The sequence below is a fragment of the Drosophila elegans genome, unplaced genomic scaffold, assembly GCF_018152505.1.
Source record: "Drosophila elegans isolate 14027-0461.03 unplaced genomic scaffold, ASM1815250v1 contig_814, whole genome shotgun sequence".
Classification (NCBI taxonomy): domain Eukaryota; kingdom Metazoa; phylum Arthropoda; class Insecta; order Diptera; family Drosophilidae; genus Drosophila; species Drosophila elegans.
Window position 1 is genome coordinate 3,428,208 of NW_024546167.1, and position 18,906 is coordinate 3,447,113.

The following is an 18,906-nucleotide window of genomic DNA, read 5'->3' on the forward strand; positions in this document are numbered from 1 at the left end:
GTACAACTGGGGGCATTGCAATAGCATCGAGAGTCCAAGGTTAAATGCGTTTTTAAATTATCTACTTAGTAACTCAAATTTGGAAATACTTGGCTTAAATCCTTCCCAGATTTTTCTATAAATAGGTATAGATCTGATCGCTTTATTAAAACTGAACTTAAATCTAAATATGGCTTCGAAAATGTGTATTTTTGATATAGTTTATGTTGTGTACGAAACTAACCTTTTAAAAATCAGTACATTTTTTATTATAGCTTTTAAAAAATGTAAATATATGGTCCTTAAAAAAATTATAATTAAACTTGAAACTGGGTTTATATAATCATGTTGTTTAATATTTTTAACAAATTGTCCTATAGAAAAAAACCATTACTAGTGTATTTATATTTTACTATTATATGTTTAGTATGCTTTTGTGGCATCTTTTGAGCTACTATCTCGCCCCAAACTGTGGGTGCTCACATATCTGTATGTACGCACGTTTGCCTCCAGACTTTTGGGTGGCGCTGGCAAATGACTCTATGCCTATGTGAGTGGCGGACCCCCACTCCCACTCCTCCGGGGATTGGGGCATTGGGGGATCGGGGAGCTCCGGACGCGGGCGCGGGCGCTGTTGTTAGCAGTCGATCGCCAGAGCTGCGCTGATGCTCGCGGCGCGGTCTGCCTCCAACACTTCTGTTCCCAAAGCCGCTTTCCCGAAAATTCAGTTCGGATTTTAGTTCGGATTTGAGTACCACGCGATGAAGACGGCGGCTTCAATTAATCCAGAATTAAGAGTGCAGTGATACGGGATTTCATATATATTTTGCAAATAGTTAATAGATAAAACGATGGAAAGTTACACTAATTAAATTGCTTTTGCTTTTTTTTATAACTTTTCTAATTCCGTGACTTCGCAAAGCGCAGATCCTTAATGATCAGATCCTTAATTAATCCGTTTAAATTGTGATTCAATACTTGTGTTTCCATCAATACCCCCGTCTAAAAACAAATAATACAAATAAAATAGTGATTGTAACGAAACGTGAAAAAAGGTATTCTGATAGATGATCCATATCCTTTTGTCTGTCGGTTGGCCTTTTTCAGTTGAACCTATTTACAATTGTTCGGTTTGTTAACTTTTGGCCTCTTCAAAGGTCCGAAGTCAAATTGAATACGGGCTTAATTGCTTTTTGGGGAAAAGTGTGTAATTGATTTGGGTTTTTTTTGAGACGAAAAAGAGTTTTGGGACAAACCAATTTACATCAATCGAATTGAATGGTTATCTTCGCGATGACAGTAATCACTCAAGTACTAAATGCATGGTGTAGTGAAAGAAAGCCCTCTGTCGATGGAAGTTTCAATCCCCATAACACTACATTATTTTGCATGCCTTAGATGTAGCAACGTAATTACAGTCATTAAGTTTTAGGACTGAACGGATAATAGCACAGTCGGCCCCAAAAGTAGTTGTCCAAATCTGAAAGCGAAATCAAATCTATCCAATTTGGTTGGTGACAGACACTAACATTTTCACCATAATGTTTTTTCGGTTATCTTTTTTTTTTTTTTTCTTCAAACTATTTAAACAAACCCATCTGTGCGCATACATATGTGTAGGTTTCAAAATATCTCATTTTCGTTTTGCTAATTGCGGAAGTTTCACATAATGTAAACGAGTGTGAATGACGAAATACAAGAATGCGGGAAATATGACATGTGTATCAAAATATTTTGGGCAGACGTACTTTGCTTTCCATGGGCGGCCGATTGAAGATTTTCTAAACACTTCACTTTAATGCAAGTTCTTCATAATATCCGCACTCTTTGGATTGAGTGTTTTTGAGTTCTGAGTTCTGAGTTCTGAGTTCAGTGGCATGGTGAAGTGCTAATGCCATTGCAGCGCTAAGTTCGTGGATGTGCATACATGGGCAAATGCAGTTTCAGTGCATAGATGGGCCCAATATGGGCCTATTGACACAGATAAGTATGAAAAGTACATTGTGACATTAGGAATATATATATATATACCCGGTACTCGTACTGTTCTAGGGTCTATTGCTCATTCCAAATGTGTGTCAGTGGCGGAAAAGGCACTTTTAACACCATTCCGCATACGAAAGTTGATATTGAAAACCCCAAAACTATCTAATGAATGACTAATGACATTTAATAAAATATACATTTCTTTTGATCCTTTGATCCTACCAACGTTGTTTAAATTTTGTCAATAAAGTCCTTTTCTGATTGACTTTAGATCACTTTTCAATAGATTTTTATAGAGTGCGGAGTCCTGTAGCGTCACTTAAATTAAATGGTATTCTTGAGCCCCAGCTTGAAGTGAACTGATTTATATAATTATTTAAAATATTTTATGTGCGTAGTAGTAGTAGTATGCGCAATAGATGTGTGCTCATACATAGCTCCAAAATGTTGAGTGGGTGTGGAGACCTCTAATGAAATACGCCCTTCCCATTTTTGTTCACGGATGTTTGTAGTGTATGCTGCCGAAAGTACATCCATTCCAGTCGAATAGTCACGGTCGGTTTATTCGTAATCAATGGAAATAATGGAACTTGAGTTCCTCTGAGCGAGCTGCTAAAACAAAGCCTGAATATGCGTACGGGCACATATTGAAGATTGCTTAAAACGATAGCGAATTTATCTACATAGTACATGAAAAAGTCAAAGCATACATATTTAAAAATATACATGTAGCTCGTAGTTCAAAAGCTTTGGAATTAGGGAAATTACATTTCGTATCAGTCTTATCTTAAAGTTGAACTTAACAATCACTGTAATTATTTTTATTTTATTTGCTTACATTTTATTTGTCATTTCAGGCTTAAAAATGGCAAAGCTGTTTTTAATATTCAGGTAAGAAAATTATATATCTGGAAACTTACAATATCTTCTCTGGTTTCTAAAGCCTAACTAAATGGTCTTCTTGATAGATACAAATTTGATAGCCAAAAAGAGGGCGGGATGAAAATCTTTTTCAGCTGCATTTAATCAAGATCTTTTTTTTTTACCCTCGCCGCCGAACAGTGGCTCGGTTTCACAAAAAAAGTTTGTAAAAATTGCAGCTATCAAAAAGATCTTCAATGTATTTTGTTTCCCTTTGAAATTGCCTTCATTCATCAGTAGACATTCATTTAACAAATCGGAAGTGCATTTGAAGAGATACGATCGAGATTTTTACAACAAATAATTTTCCTTTCCATACAAATAATATTTGCAGCTTTTTAAAGAAACATAATAATTCATAATTAATAAATATATGTTTTTTTTGTTCAAATTAAACTTATTTTTAAAACTTCTGCCTGTGTATGCTGGTATAAATTGACTTAGGTCTTGCTCTAGATTTGGTTACTTTTTTATACTCTTTTCATAGGTGTATGCAACATTTTCAAACAACACAGAAGGCGCAGTTAAAAAATTAGTTAATTTTTGCTAAACGATTTACTGGGTCTGAACCATATTATACAAATTTGAAACCTAAACATCAAGGATATGAATAGATTGGTCATAAAGGTCACTAGGTTTATTATTTGTAAGTCGATTATAAGGAATTAATTTCTTAATTATAAATATTTGTAATAATCATTATTTGCAGTAGCTGCTCAAACGCTATTAATTTTCTACTTTTAATTTAAAGCCCATTTTCTTGTATTAAGTTCTAAAGGAAATCTAAATTTGATGATGGTTATTAAATATATACATCATTTTATCTAATTTTCAGTATTTTTATTGTTCTGGCATCTATACCCGACACCAGTTTCATAAGCGCGGATTTATCCACTAAAGATCGAATAAAGGTAGGTTTTCGACTAGTTCTTCAAATTTAAACATTTATAATCATTTTATTTTGAATTTTTTAATTTTATTTGTTGTTTTCCAGAAACTGTAAAAAGTTTATTAGATCTTAAGCGACAAATATTTTGTATTGGACTAGTTTATGTTTTTTTAGGCCATAAAACTTTGACTTTGGTCAGAGGAGCGCTATAAAGCTCGGAGCATTTTTTTGTAGCATGATAATCTTGCTTTAAGTCGTTAATTATTTTGTAATACTTTCGCAATTAACGAATTTCGAAATTTGAAGAACACAAAAAACAGTTTTGTTTGCTTTTCTATAAATCTGTTGAAGTTGGCACTAAATTTTTTTGAAATCCTTAATTACTTATGGTAACTAAGCATTTTTTTTTATTCTAACAAATTTTAATTGTCAATTTATTTAATTATTTACTATTTTTTATTTATTTATTTATTTCATTAATTCTTTTATTTTCATGCTAAGAAACATCAAGAGTGGCTGAAAGAGCACCGCAAACCCAAGACGAAAAAAATTCATTCGAACAACTCATATTATGAGCTAGCCAACTTATGGCACACGAGAAAAGATTTATCACCTAAGCAAAAGCCAAATAACAAAGAAGAATATTTGGAAAACGAGACGACTAGTAAAATATCTAACAAAACGGATGAAATAGTATTAAAGCCATTAATTAATGGCACCAATCAAAATACATCGACATCTAATCTTGATCTGGAAACAACAACATTAGCAACGACGCTTACTAAGCATCCGGTAGAAAATGGTAACGCTGCGACTACAAGTCAAACCCCAATTATAAAGGAGGTTTTCTCATCTCCAAATCCACCAAAAGTAGTAACTACAAAAAAGCTTAAGAAGAAAGTCTATCCATATCCACGATGGGATAATTGGAGTAATTGGAGCGAGTGTTCGCGAAGTTGTGGAGGGGGCGTTCGGCATCAAATACGAAAATGCATTAACAAGTAAGTTATATATTTCCGATATGGCTTCATCAGATTCTACTATCATCCTCATTGCTAATCGCAGCTTTAAGACTGATTTTCTTTTAATCGCTTAAGTTCTCTAAACGTGGAAATTCGTTGATCATGTAATTCAATTTTAATGACTAGTGTCGATTAAATTAGAAGTTCTTCATAAAGTAAATAAGTGTAAATTATTCTACTTAATTTGACAAGGTTTATTATTTTTGAGAACATCTTAGAAAGTCTAACAAAATGTCGAAAATAAATTGAATTTTTTAATAAGTTTATACACGGTAAGTATGAATTACGATAATTTTTAAAGCTCGTATTTTTTAAATTTTAGAAACCTATCGACGAATAATCAGCTTACGAGTAATGCCTGTGTGGGCTACTTTAAACGCTATCAGCTATGCAATGATGTGCCTTGCGACTCCCAATCCCCGGATTTTAGAGCTTCTCAATGTACAGCTTACAACGAAATAGAGTTTCATGGTCATCGATATAGGTGGGAACCTTATGTGAAGGGTATGCATTACAAAAAAAAATGCCGAAAAAGGCATTCGATGCTGTTTCATTTTTCATTCGATGCTGTAACCATTTTTGAAAGCTTGGTTATAGAACTACAAATATCTTTGTTATAAATATGTTGTAGTTTTTTTTCAATACGAAAAGCGAGTGTAAAAGTAAAAAAACTATATACTCCGTATAGATGATGCTGAATGTGAACTCAACTGTATGCCATTTGGAATGAAATCATTTGCCACACTTAACGAATCTGTAATTGATGGTACCCCTTGTCAACATCCAGCTGAATACTATCGATCGCAACTTTGGGATCGTGCTGTTTGCGTTGATGGCGCTTGCAAGGTGAGTTAAACCTAGAATACTTAATTTAAGGTAATTTAATTTAGGTTTCAACAATTAAGTAGCTTAAAGATTTTTAATATTATTATTAATAATAAAAATGTGGGCAACCCACCATTGAATAAATTTAATTATTCAGTTCCATCCCCAGAAACAAAGCAACGCGCATAAAAAAGCACTAATTGCGCGCTCTTTTTCGATACTAAAGCTTTTTCAAGTACAAAAACACATTGAAAACTTAGTATTGGTTGTACGTTGAATCGGAAAGCACACAGAATTCATAGTGATATATAGTGTAATTAAAGGCTTATAAATTGAAAGATGTTTAGAGATGTTAGGCCAAACTTTAGGTGTATGTTTCTTTATTTATTTGCGTGTCTTCACAAATTTTATTTCGCAATTTTTTATCTGAGCCGCAAGTTTTGATTTGAGTCAATAATTGAATTTCAACCATTGAATAATCCTGTTGTTTCCGTAAACATTTGCAAATAGATTTAAATAAAATCTATTTACTGGTGAATTCGTTAAAATTCTGTCTTCTAGTAGTGGCTTTAAAATCATTTGTGGCTTTTTGCTTGTATTTTATTATGAAGAATTAATGAACGCAGCTCTTGAATTCTTACTACTTTTTTAAGTCTTTGTTTTGTTGATCTTGCTCGTCAATATATATTAACTAAATAATGTCTTTAACTTGTAAGGTTGAAGAAGATAATATTTTTTAGTAAAATTAGTCGTCAATTAAATCGTAGTCCGTAAATCACATTAAAAAAATGGTACTTAATTGGGTATTACCAAAAACCCACTATCGATTTAAATTGGTAGCATAGTGTACTTCATCTGAAAACTGTTTACTCTACTTTACCTGTCCAAGAATTATTTATTTCATTTAACTTTATCAAACATTTAGCCTTGTTTCACAGTTTTCATACTTTCCTAATAATTATATAATTGCACCTTAAGTTTTAAATTGATTTCTGAAAACTGGAATAGGTCAACAAATCAAAGTAAAATGAATTCCGTGAAAGAAAAAACTAGAACGGGTCCAATGAGCTTAATTTCAATGAATTATTTTAGTAAACACATTGCCGCAGTTGTGCGTACAGAAAGTCCATTCAAAAAGCAATTACTCGTAGAACATATGCCCCTTTATAAGACTGAACATATTTCGTACTCATTTATTTTTTGTTTATCTTAATCTCTTAATAAGTGGCCAATAAATAATGTTTCTGCAAAGCCCACGAATTCCACTCGTATTACCCTGAACTTACTATATATAAGAAGTATTTTTAATATTCTTATGTAGACGCAGAATACAGTTTTTGAAGAGCGGGTCGAAATCAAGAACATTTCACTGGTGATATATTAAATTTAATTTGGTAACTTTTATATCAATAAAATATTTATAGTATAATAATTCTTACTGGCATAAAAGTAAGTGTAGGCGTAAAATTTAAATGAAATGAAAACATTGATTGCATTACTATTACTGGTGAGTTAAATGACCATTTTATTACTGGATTTAAATCTAAATAAGAGTGAAAAAAAACTTTTGTTACATTTTTGTTTTGTTCAATTTAAGGCCGTCCATGCCAGTGGCGATATTGATGGACTGTATGCGCACAGTGGGTCCGTTAGTTGCGGAGGACTACTGTGCCGGCCTGTCACTGGGATCTTCACTCGTGATCCCCTCCCGGAACATGCCTACATACATGTTACTACCTTACCAGTGGGTGCATCGAATATTTCTATAACAGAACTTAAAAACAGCATCAACCTGCTAGGTATCTTTAATTCGGGTATTACATAATATTTCCGATGTTCTAGCGCTTTTATACTATTTTTAGTTTTGCGGACATCTAAAGAGGTGTCCATTTTCAATGGCGAGAATACTGTGTCGGAAAGTGGATCCTACGAAGCGGTTGGAGCCACATTCGACTATCACCGAATCGATGGAGCTCAGGACAGCAATGGAGTTACCGAATGGATCACAAGCATTGGGCCCATTAGGGACGCATTGCAACTTATGGTAAATCACTTAAGATTCTTTTGGCCTTGTTTTCTTATTAGAAAAAGTATTGAGACGTTTTCACGTTAGCTTTGATAGAAGTCACGTTTTTCATAGCTACTTCATCCATCCTTTAAACTTTGCGGGTTTAGATATTTTTAAGGTCTGCCACACATCTGTTCGCAATCTGGTAGCACTTTTGGTGTAATTTAAAGACATAAAAGACTACCCACTAGAGTAAATTTCCTAACCATGGGATTTTTTATACTTTGACTTTGTTCTGAACTATTTTTTGATTTTTTAAACAAATATTTTTTTAAATTTTTTCTAAAATTTTAAGTTAAGAAACGGGGAAGACTTATATTCATCTAACACGAGAACAATCTCCTTATTTTTGTGGACTCTTTATTGATTTATTAAGTAAATACGCTCAAATTTTAAGTTTTTTTGATATTGAGTTAACTTTCTTTGTACAGAGCTGCCACCTAGTCGGAAAAATGTATGTCTATAAAAATGTTTCTTAAAGTGCGGCCACAAAATCAAAAATCAATTGATCCCCTGCTTAAATTTAACCTTTAAATTTAAACTTTAGTTTTCAGTACTGTCGAGAAAGCATCCATAATGTATTTATAACAAATTTTTACTTTATGGTCCTTCAGGTTTACACCAAGACACCGAATAATACTGGCATAAAGTACGAGTACATGCTGCCCATAATATCTGAGTCGGAGGAAAACGAGATGTCCTTGGAGAGTAACGATGGTCTGCTGAGATCCGGAATCGAGGACACCAGTTCGTCGAGCAGCTCGAGGGCGGGACGAAAGCGAATCTTTAATTGGAAAGTGATTGGTTTCAGTAGCTGCACGAAATCGTGCGGAGGCGGCACACAGACACCCATTATACGTTGCATTCGGAAGAATCCATTGCGGTACTACTCGCAGCGTCGTTGCGTGCACTCCGTGAAGCCGGTGCTGAATGAGAACCTATTGCACTGCAACACGCAACCGTGTCCGGCGTACTGGCGCGTTGATGAGTGGGGTGAGTGCCGCTGCCTCAGTAGCGGTGCATTTCGCCGGCGGGAGGTGAGCTGTGTCCAGGAGCTCGCCTCCGGATTGGTCATACACGTGGATAAGTCCGCCTGCATGGCGGACCAGCCGCCCACCCAGAAGCAGTGCGAGTGTCCCAAGAACCGGCGACGCAATCTGTCGCGATACCGGCTACCAGGCAGCTTGGACTCCGGAAACAGCACCCAGGTCAAGCGCAGCAAGATCGACGGCACCGAAGTCCATGCCATCTGGTTGATGTCCGAATGGAATCAGTATTGCTCGGCCACTTGCGGATCGGGCATTGAGTATCGTACAGTATTTTGCGATCGGTCAAAGGCCGGCGAGCAGCGCTGTGATCCCAGCACCACTCCCGAAAGTCGTCGTCCCTGTGAGAAGTCCAGTTGCAAGGTGGGCGACTGGTTCACCGGTCCCTGGTCCTCCTGCAATGGCGACTGCTTCGACTTGACCCGCAGCCGGCAGGTGCTGTGCATCCACAACCAGCTGATCACAGAGGACAAGGACTGCACGCCGGAACTGAAGCCGCAATCCGTGGAGAAGTGCTCCCACGAGGAGGTGGAATACTGCGCTGCCCGTTGGCATTACTCGGACTGGTCGGAGGTAACTATATAGCTATATATATATACCTCTTATTAATTAGAATTAAAATATTGAAGTCACAAAAATCTCTTTGATTTTAGCTTTTGATAGCAACCAAAGATTAAGTTTAAAGAATTTTGTATTACTAAAAGATTTCGGTTTGCAGATTCCAATAGTTGGCAGAAAAATGTTACACCAAAGTATTCAGAAATTGACCTCAACAATGAACCATAACAATTTTAATATTAGGTAGTTGATTTTGGTTTAAAAGAAAACTATAGAAACTCTACTTTCCATTTTCTGAAAAAAGTAACGTGGTGAAGCATTTAAGATAAGAAAATAATACTTTTGTGCATGTATATTTAAGTATAATTTTGAAACATTAAGTGATTGAAGAACTTCTTTAAAGAAGAACACCTACGAGTAATCCTTAAGAGTTGAATAAAGCTTATAGTTGTTATTATCTTTAAGGCTATGCTAACTTTAGTTTATAATGTCTTCTAATGGCCTTTGTTTTCAACAGTGTTCGAAACCATGTGGGGTTGGTAACCAGCGACGCAGTGTAAAATGTTTGGAGTACGACATAAAGTTGAACGTCTTACGGGAATCATCGCAATGTCGGTACACGATCAGAGAACCAATATATCGCAGTTGCAATGCACAAAAGTGCGAAGGTGGGTTTTGCTTTCAGTAGCTTTGCCATATACATTAATGTATTATATTATATATTACAGAAGAGCCGAAAACTGAAGCTATTCCGATTTGTACTGATAAATTCGCCAATTGCCAATTGGCTTCGAAAGCAAAGTTATGTAGCTACGATTACTATCGCGACAACTGTTGTGCTTCTTGTGCCGGTGGTATTTAAAGCGATTTCAAAGTATATTTAGAAGTAGATATTAAGAATCATACTTAATTTATAAACGATTTTTAACCGCCGTGCAGAATAGCTACGAAATACTATTAAGCATTACTTCGAACATGACACTTTGGTAACCCTTAATATATGTAGTATTGCTGACACTAAAGCTCAAAATAAAGCTTGCAGGGAATTGCAATAATTAAATCTTCGGTCAAACAATATGTATTAACGCAAGTGAATAACAAATACTTAAACACACTAGCTGAAGACTTTAACATCAAAAATAGTAAATCCTTACAATAAATATAACAATCTCATTAAGAAAAAAAAGAGTCCTTGTTTAAGAATAAATAAATCTTTTTACTACACATAAAATGTTTTCCAATTTCTGTTCTATTCATAACTCAATAGCTTTAAACTTTATTAAAATCGGTAATAAGTAATTTAATATAAGTTAAATTAAATAAGCTATAATCTTATGTTTTAAGTAAATATTGCCTGCTTTATTTTAAAGCCGGTAACCCAGGGTTTGCCAGATCAACCTAATTGTAAAGAAGTATAAAACTTCAACAAAGCCCAAAACACTGAATCCAAGAAACAGTCCTGCCGTTCCGCCGATTGAAACTAAAACAAAGAATGTATAAGTTGAGATTATCGCTTTTGGTCAATTAATGTAGTTACCTAACAGATCAGTCATTGAAAATATAACTTGACGCTTAAGTCGATTTTGTGGCCAGTTTTTGACAGATACGGTGCTTCCAATACTTCCAAGTAATTGTTTTGATCCCAACATTGGCTATACAAATAAGCGGAAGCCAAGATTTTAAAGATTTTATTTAAAAAGTAGTTAAATGAGAAGAGGGGCAGCTAGCTTCGGCAAGCCAAAGTATATATGCTCTTACAGATTTAAAAACTTGTAATTAGTCAAAATTCAAACTCCACCACTTCCTTCTTTTTTATGCTTGAATATTAGATAAGAGAGCATTAGTTCAAAAAAGGCAACATTATTTGAGAAAAAACATATCGTTTTGATAAAAACCTATGCATTTTCACCGACTTTTATATAAAATGGTAGCTATATATATGGTTTTTATATATTTCTAGTTCTATTCGTTTACCTTTAAAAACGACAAGTTTAGCTTGTTTTTCTAGTAATTCTATTTGTCAACTATATGATATACATAGTAGTATATGTGCAATATAATATCTGCAATAGAAAACAAACCATCTGGTAAACTTTTATCCAAATAGTTTACAAAACTGATAGAATAATTTGCTTAGAAACGGATAGTTTGACCAAGACCATATATTCTTTATGTGGAAATGTCTTCTTCTCTGCATTGAGAACTTTAGACCCCCTGCAAGGATAAAAAATTAAACCATAAGACTTACGAGGGCGGCCCTTGTAGTAACTACAGAATCACGGCAGTTCTGCTCACAATAGCATGTTTCGGGCTTCTCGTGCTTTCCATTTTCCTCGTAAAGTTGTAGTAGAAAATCTTAATTATATTTTAAAAGGGTGGGAAAAGTAATGTCTGTTCTATTTTTTCCTTTAATTAATATAGTCCTTACTTGCATGACGAGGAAAGCACGATCTTAAAGTTTTGTAATCGCACACCGGCTTCGGATTTGCGACTAAAACGAAGTGTTATGTTTTTTAGTTCCAAAATAATGTTTTTAACTTACTGCGATTGGGGTAGAAGTGGGGTATACATTTACATATTCTGTATGCCAGATTAATTCGGCACTCTTGCATGCAAACATTTCTAGTATAGAATGGAAAATGGGTCAAATTGGATTCGTGGTAAAACCGACATTTTCTCATTGCGATGGTGGTCTCACTGCGTAAAGTTTAAGTATTAAAGCTTTTTTATTTGTTTTTAAAGAAGTTCATGTAATTTGCCTTTCCAGATTATCATCAGCAGTAATCTCTTTGGAGATTGGATCGTACACCACTCCGTCTGTAGTATAACCGAAATTTGTGTCCACTTTCATTACTTCGAATGCAGAATGTATGTAACTCTGGGAAAGTTTGACACATTAGTAAGTATAAATCGAGCTAGTTAAACTAACTCACATCCAATGCCGGGCTGGAAAAACCCATTAATGTATACTGAACGTCCTTTTCAAAAAACGAACCCTCCAGATATTGAATAAGCCTACGCTCGTGTTCGTATTTGTTGAACTCGGGATACTTTCCGAAGATCAAATATCGGGAACTATACTTTTCGCCCAGCCTTGAGTTTCCCAGGTAGCACAGTCCGTACTCCGTGAGAACCTGTCGGACATGAATGAAAGTCTGACCATCGACACAGCGGGTGCGATTGACTTCGCTTGGAGCGTACGTTGAGTCCACGGTTAGGTTGTAGATAACCTCCATGTAGTGTTCCGGCTTCAGGCCTATATCCTTAATTATTTGATCGATCTGATCGCTCTGGGGTATGTTTTGAAAATTCACGTACGTTGAATTGGCCAAGTTCTCTAGAAAGTCCCAAAATATTGCTTTTTCTGGTCCCTTAATGCCGTTTTTCCTTAAATTACAATTATGTTTTCAATTGTAAGAAAGAAATATAGATATATATATATAAGTACCGACAATAATCAGCAAACAAAGTATTGTCAAGGCGTTGCATTGGGCATATTGTTAGACTCGGTAAGGTGGTGTTCCAAAAGTGGTAGTTTCGCTGGAATGGGATAAAAATATAGTTCTATTTAAGTTTTCACAGCATTTCACAGTACCTCCAATCCGATATGTGTGCTTTTCGTGTAGTAACGATCAATAGATGATAGGCATACAATAATACAGAAATAAATTGAGACAAAAAGCAAGACAAACCATAGGAATCTAGAAAATAATCATCATTAATAATTGTTTCGTCAAAATGTTTAAAATATTTTACAAAAAAAATGTTTATACACATATAGTATTTTATAACTTACTTTTCAAAGACAACCAGCATTGTTTGGACAAGATATCGGAAACCATGAACACAACAATTGTTAAAGTATAAAACAATGAAATTTATAATCGATCGTGGCCATCGCCGATTTTTAAACGACTTAGACTCCATGTTGTTCTTTACTTTTTGTTCTTTATTTTATTGTATCTTTAAATTGCTTATTTAGAAAAGATTAGTAGGACGTTGCTTAGACTTCTAAATAAAGGCTTTCAAAATCAAGAATATATATATAAAATTCCACTCTTCGAGAATAATTAGTTTGTTAGCGTGACTAATCTCTGTTTGAAGTGCTTTTTGCGATTAAGCTGAATTTAACTTCATTACCTATGCAAGATTATTCGATAAAGCATATTGCGTGATTTGCTAATAAAAGAGAAAGGTTTTTGTTAAACAACATACAAGAATTTTTTATTTTAAACGATTTACGGTCCTAATAAGGTTTCTTAATAAATTAATTCCAAAAGATGGTATCAAAAAAATTTTATTTTAAATAAAAAAATAATTAAATGCAAGAAGAGGTAATAAAACAATATACATTTTTTAGATTCGGAGCGAAAGTATTTCAATATAAAAACTTCAAAAGCCATAAGGGACTATTAACGATAATGCGTTCTGGTCTGAATACAAAAACAAAACATAACATTCACCCAAGTTAAAACTAATTGAGGCCTTATAAAGTTTTTAATCAATATTTCTTGGTTTATTTTGGGAAAGCAATTGTTTGATACATTCATTATGAAATAGTTTTTTGTAGGATGATGAACGTACGAATTTGCATTGGCACCAGTGTGACAACGAATTCGGAAGCATCCATCGTAGAATCAGCCGACATCGGGCTATGTGGAGCGTAGAAATATTCAACGTAGGAAGGAATACTACCAGAGCCATCTTGATTAAATTTGAATCTCTTCATATCGATCAGCTTCATATTTCCATCCAAAGTGGTCTCCCAAATCTGGTAACCACTCAAGGAAGTGAAGAGGGGATATAGGTTAAAGCTAACTACGTTTCCATTGGTGTTAAAGTTCTCCACTCGTATCAATATTTGTTCCTTTGAATATTGTTCAAAAGAAAGTAGTTCGACGTACTGAGGGAAGTCTGTAAAATCGGGAATCATGTCCTTATATACATGGGGTACGCTATTGGATTTGCTGAAGAACTTCCAAAAGTGTTGGTCCAACTCATGCTGAACCAGTCTCTCTGCGTGATTTGGTTTTTCTGTTGCCACATCGAGAATCAAATGAACCTTTCCCCTTGCAATCAAACCAGTTCCATACTGGGTCTCATTTAGGGCCTCGCCAACACCAAAAGCATCGTCACTCAGAAGCCGTCGATGAAGCATCAGCTCCAATTCTCCGTCCTCCAAGCTGGCTCCTCCCTGAGCTCGGTCATTTAGCAGGGTGAGTCGCTTTTCGCCGTCTTGCAGGGATATTTGTCCGGTCACTGGGTAGTAGTTGCCACTTATTGCCTCCGACATATCGGGATCGAAGTGCTCCCGCTGGTTTCTTTGGCGTTCCAGCATTTCCCTACCATTTGAGTCGGTGTAAAATCGACCATTGGAGGCTATATTGCTGGAGAAGCGAGTGATTATCTCCTTTCCAACCTCATCATCCGTGGGTATCGGACCGACCAACCATTCGAATTCCACGCGATTGACTCCTTCGTAAAGGCGTATTACCTGGGAGATCCACTCGTTCACATGCTGATGGACTTCCTTAACTCTGGTGCCATTGTAAAAGGATATATCAGCCTTGTTTCTCAGTATTTCAATGCCTCCATCCGGTCGGAAGACGTATGCCCCTGATGAGCGGTTTTTGGCTTCGCCATTATTGCCTCGAAATCCCTTGTAAATGCCAAAACTTTGCTGAATGTTTTCGGTTAGGCCATTCATTGTAATGGTTTTCAAGCCTCCCGTAGTTGTATCAAAAGTGAGTTTCACGAGCTAAAATAACAAAAGTCTATAGCAATTAATCGAGAGACATTGCAAAACACTTACCGAATTCTCCACTATCAATATGTCGGTCTCATCCATCACTTTCCCTATGGGGAAATACTCATGATCAACACTTTTTGGCGAAGGCAGTACACGAATTAAAAAGTTGGCAATCTTTCCAACAGTGGCTTGGAAAACCAACTCGTGTTGCGTGTCATTCGATCGGTGTTCTATGGCCAAAACTTGCCAAGGAACGGGGATTACCTCCGAGGATACTTCACGACCTGAATAAAATTAAAAAAAAAAATTACCAATTATCTGCCAATAAAAGTTTGTGTAGGTAGAGTACCTTTCTCGTCGGTGACTATATAGTTATTGTTTTCCACCGGAATACGCACATACTGGGTTGAGGTATGAGCCAATGGGTTTACCAGAGTGACAACCACATTGTTGGCACTATTCTGGGTGAATGCACAAACACTTATGTTCAGTTCCAGGCAACTTTCAAACTGCCCTGAGGTCAGATTGGTCAGAGATCGAAGGGCATTGCGAGCACTGTTTTCGGCACCAACGATTGCCTTGTACAACATACGATCGTAATCACGGGCAACAGCCTGCTTTTCGGTGCCCGTAACAGCATCATGGTGCTGCATTATTCCCATGGCCTGGCTTAGATTTTCAAGGTCTTCCGCATGCTGAGGGCTGGTCAAATTGGCCAGAACACTCAGTTGCTTGACCGTCTGAAAGAAATGATTTCCATCGCGATGAAAGCGTTTTTGCGTGGGTCTCGACGTAAAATATCCCGTCCAGTAGGAGTGCGAGTCACTGGAGTAGGGAAAGAAATCTTCGGTTTTGTTGGGCCACGTTTGCTGCAACTGGTGCAATTCGTAGAGATAGCAGGAAGGGGTTGAGTAGAAAACGTTGACCTGAGATCCCCCCGATTGGCGATCGTTGACGTACCTGTTGGCCATGGGAAATATCAGAGATAAGACAAATGACCAAGATATAATTATGACACACTTACTTAATCAGTTTGTCCATGTTCTTGAAATTAACTGCGGCATCTTCGTACTGAAAGTCGTCTCCCATGGGCACCATTATATGAGTAGATCGGTAAGACTTCGACATTTTCTTTACATAGTCAATGAAATCACTGACTCTTTTGTCCACGTTGTTGTCGTAACTCTCGCCATCGATTATTGGAGCATCCTGGCAATTTATATCAAAGCAGAAACCTGGTGGCGATGAATAGTGATTGTAAAGCATGCCAGTAAAAATGTTTGAATTCTTAAGGTATTCGCTTGATTGCCAAATCATCTCCATTCCTTGCTCTTCCATACGTTTCTTTTTGTCGACGTAATCCATGCGAGCGAAAAATTCGCCATTATATCCCATTTGAGCAAATATAGAGGCCATTTCCCGGGAGTGACCAAATGGATCGATCTGCCAACCTATGCTCGGTCGTCCACAATCCCCAAAAATGTCTTTTAAGTATCTGTAACGGCAGTGATTAAAAATTACTTATAAAGCTGCCTAAAAGTAGGCAATAAAATACTTTCAGTCCCATTAATTCCTGCTCGATAACCAAGTTATCATTTTTACAGCACACTTTTAGGCACCTTTATTAGTGGTTTGAAAACACTCACCTTAATCCCAAATTAAATTGATCTATTACACTTTGGTAGTTAACCGTGGCCTCATCGTTCATACTCCAAGCTCCTCCGGCGAATTCAAGTCGTCCTTCTGCTACCAATTTCTTCACAGCTCGCTGGACTGTTTCGGTTTGTTCGGCGTACCATTTGGCAAAGAAGAACGTTTCCACCTGAATGAAACGCCGTTTCGAATCCTTCAGGAGTTCTTCGACCACCGTATCCAGAATATACTGGACTCCAGCGTGCTGAATCTTGTTCTGACTTCCATAGTAGTACTGATCAACCGTTTTCAGCCAACCGACATCGTCGTGCGAGTGGGGAACCAAATGAACATTGATCATGTTTTGTTTCGTGCCGGGGCATGCCTACAATCAGTGAATTGTAGTTTTGAAAACTCTCTCTTTAAAATCAATTGAGTAATAGATCACAGAACAGAAGTGCACTTAACATACTTGTGAATTTCGAACTGACTACTTCTGAATTCGTTACCTTAAACCCACAGGTAGCCTCGGATGCCGCAGTGTTCAGTAGAAAGAGCGTGATAAAAACCGGTACGCTACTGAAATATTCCATTTCGGTAGCTTTGCTGAGCTCCACGGAGGGGTCTTATCGGTACTGTTGAGTGAAATAAAATGAAACGAGAAACGAGGCAACTCCTTAGACCCCAGCAATGTGCCACTTGAAGCGATAAACCTTGTACTGCGATCGCTACAGCTTGAGTGGGATTATCAAATTAAAATCCATTTAGGAGCTCGAGCGATAACAATTTACAGCGTTGTACACCCTAGATAGAGAGAAAGTACACATTATTGCATTGCGTTCATCAGTCTTTTTACTTGTATACAAATAAACCTTCATTTGATTTCGCTAAACTGTAATCATATATTGGAATGAACCTTAGGTTTGGGGCTTATCAACTTTCAAAGTCAGCACACATATTCGAATTTGTTTATGTTTGGCCACTAGTCAACGACTTCTGTATTTTGCATTAAAGTTCTTATCTGTGTTGCAATCATTTCAAGTAATTAATTATTCAGATTACGAGAGGAAATCGAATGGCTTTATGAATTTGTACTTAAATAAGTGGCATATAAGAGTCCCTCTTGTAAACAAGAAACTTTTCATTGATTTTATTACCAGTCTTGAAGGCTACAGTTGTTTTATTCAGCCTGAAAATCGCTATAGAGATGATGCAAATGCGGTTTCTTCAAAAAATGTTTTTATAATCTTTACTGAGCCAAAAGTTTATGAAATGTAAGAAATTTAAATGTCTTGTAAGTCTAGGAGGTTTGTTTATATGCAGAATGTTTACAAAAATGTGCTAAGATAAATAACTTCTATTCCTAGAATTTTTTGTATAACTAATGCGTGGAAGTCACCACCAATGGAACCCACTGTGCTTTTTTTTAAATTATTTCAGTTACGTTTTGTAGATAAAGTATCACAACATTTAATTCTGACTAGTGGGTTCCTCCCTTTTCTGAGGCGTACTAATAATTATGTATTTTTTTTATCTTATTTGTATTACTTCTATTTTTGAGTTAACTTATTTGGTTAAAGGCTTCATAAAATGCATGCATCTAGTGTCGATTTTTTTTACATATATATAATATATATAATTTAAAATATGATAACTTAGCCAATGCTCGAAAATCAATTTTCGGAGGTACACAAAAAAAAAATATATAAATATAAAATAATAAATAATAAATAAATCTACAAAATTTAAAGCACTATGGTGTTTTGTTCTTTGAAAGGAACTTTCTTTGGTGGTAGTGTAATCAGGTAACTTTATCTTCCTGTTCAAAAGTATTCTTTCATTCAGACTTTTATGATTTCCTTTTATTTCGGCATGTATTAATACCATATTTGTTATGGTTTTCTGGAGTTTGTCTAGATTAGAGTTTGACAGTTAAGAGAAAACTAATGGTATTAGATTATTTACGCATGTTTCTAGGTCTTTCTTTATAGCTCCTTGAAAGCGCAAAAGTTCAAATTAAAAAAGGGTGTAAATTGAAAAATTTGATCTTTTGATCTCATATTTTAGCTTTAAGTAGATTTTATTCTGTTTTTTACAAAATATCTCTGTTAAATCACCCTTTCTGGCTTGATGCGATGTGCGATTACCGGGTGGTTATAGTTCAAAACCGTCGATCTTGCCGTTATTACCTCCTGTCTCTGAAGTGTACCACTCAGACCCTTAAGTCTCCG

At 36.0% G+C, this 18,906-nt stretch overlaps 3 protein-coding genes across 7 annotated transcripts; 1 reads left to right on the forward strand and 2 right to left on the reverse strand.

Annotated features, from left to right (window-relative positions):
* Positions 1-635: 635 nt before the first annotated feature.
* On the forward strand, positions 636-10,518 carry LOC108141989 (thrombospondin type-1 domain-containing protein 4). Of its 4 annotated transcripts, none has more exons than XM_017265648.2 (11): positions 636-1,034; positions 2,823-2,856; positions 3,722-3,797; positions 4,277-4,776; positions 5,120-5,301; positions 5,486-5,643; positions 7,220-7,421; positions 7,485-7,666; positions 8,305-9,309; positions 9,812-9,962; positions 10,023-10,518. In XM_017265648.2, exons 2-11 carry the CDS (start codon positions 2,831-2,833, stop codon positions 10,154-10,156), a joined length of 2,616 nt encoding a protein of 871 aa, XP_017121137.1. In that variant the 5' UTR covers positions 636-1,034; positions 2,823-2,830; the 3' UTR covers positions 10,157-10,518. The 4 variants fall into 4 exon arrangements, with proteins under 4 accessions (XP_017121137.1, XP_017121138.1, XP_017121139.1 ...); XM_017265649.2 differs by having other exon boundaries at positions 636-833; XM_017265650.2 differs by lacking the exons at positions 636-1,034; positions 2,823-2,856; positions 3,722-3,797; ... (1 more) ...; positions 5,120-5,301; positions 5,486-5,643 and adding exons at positions 5,915-5,935; positions 7,047-7,129.
* A 113-nt stretch (positions 10,519-10,631) lies between these two features.
* Positions 10,632-13,496, reverse strand: LOC108141658. Its single transcript, XM_017265128.2, has 10 exons — positions 13,091-13,496; positions 12,890-12,995; positions 12,743-12,834; positions 12,228-12,681; positions 12,054-12,172; positions 11,837-11,991; positions 11,723-11,785; positions 11,543-11,649; positions 10,832-10,946; positions 10,632-10,774 (listed from the first exon to the last, which is right to left on the reverse strand). Exons 1-10 carry the CDS (start codon positions 13,219-13,221, stop codon positions 10,659-10,661), a joined length of 1,458 nt encoding a protein of 485 aa, XP_017120617.1. The 5' UTR covers positions 13,222-13,496; the 3' UTR covers positions 10,632-10,658.
* Positions 13,497-13,783: 287 nt separating this feature from the next.
* LOC108141924 (lysosomal alpha-mannosidase) lies at positions 13,784-17,446 on the reverse strand. 2 transcript variants are annotated; one of them, XM_017265549.2, is made up of 7 exons: positions 17,185-17,446; positions 16,690-17,060; positions 16,384-16,538; positions 16,068-16,278; positions 15,393-16,003; positions 15,107-15,327; positions 13,784-15,052 (listed from the first exon to the last, which is right to left on the reverse strand). In XM_017265549.2, the coding sequence occupies exons 1-7, from the start codon at positions 17,266-17,268 to the stop codon at positions 13,844-13,846; spliced, it is 2,862 nt and encodes a 953-aa protein (XP_017121038.1). In that variant the 5' UTR covers positions 17,269-17,446; the 3' UTR covers positions 13,784-13,843. The 2 variants fall into 2 exon arrangements, with proteins under 2 accessions (XP_017121038.1, XP_017121037.1); XM_017265548.2 differs by having other exon boundaries at positions 16,068-16,538; positions 17,185-17,444.
* Positions 17,447-18,906: the final 1,460 nt, after the last annotated feature.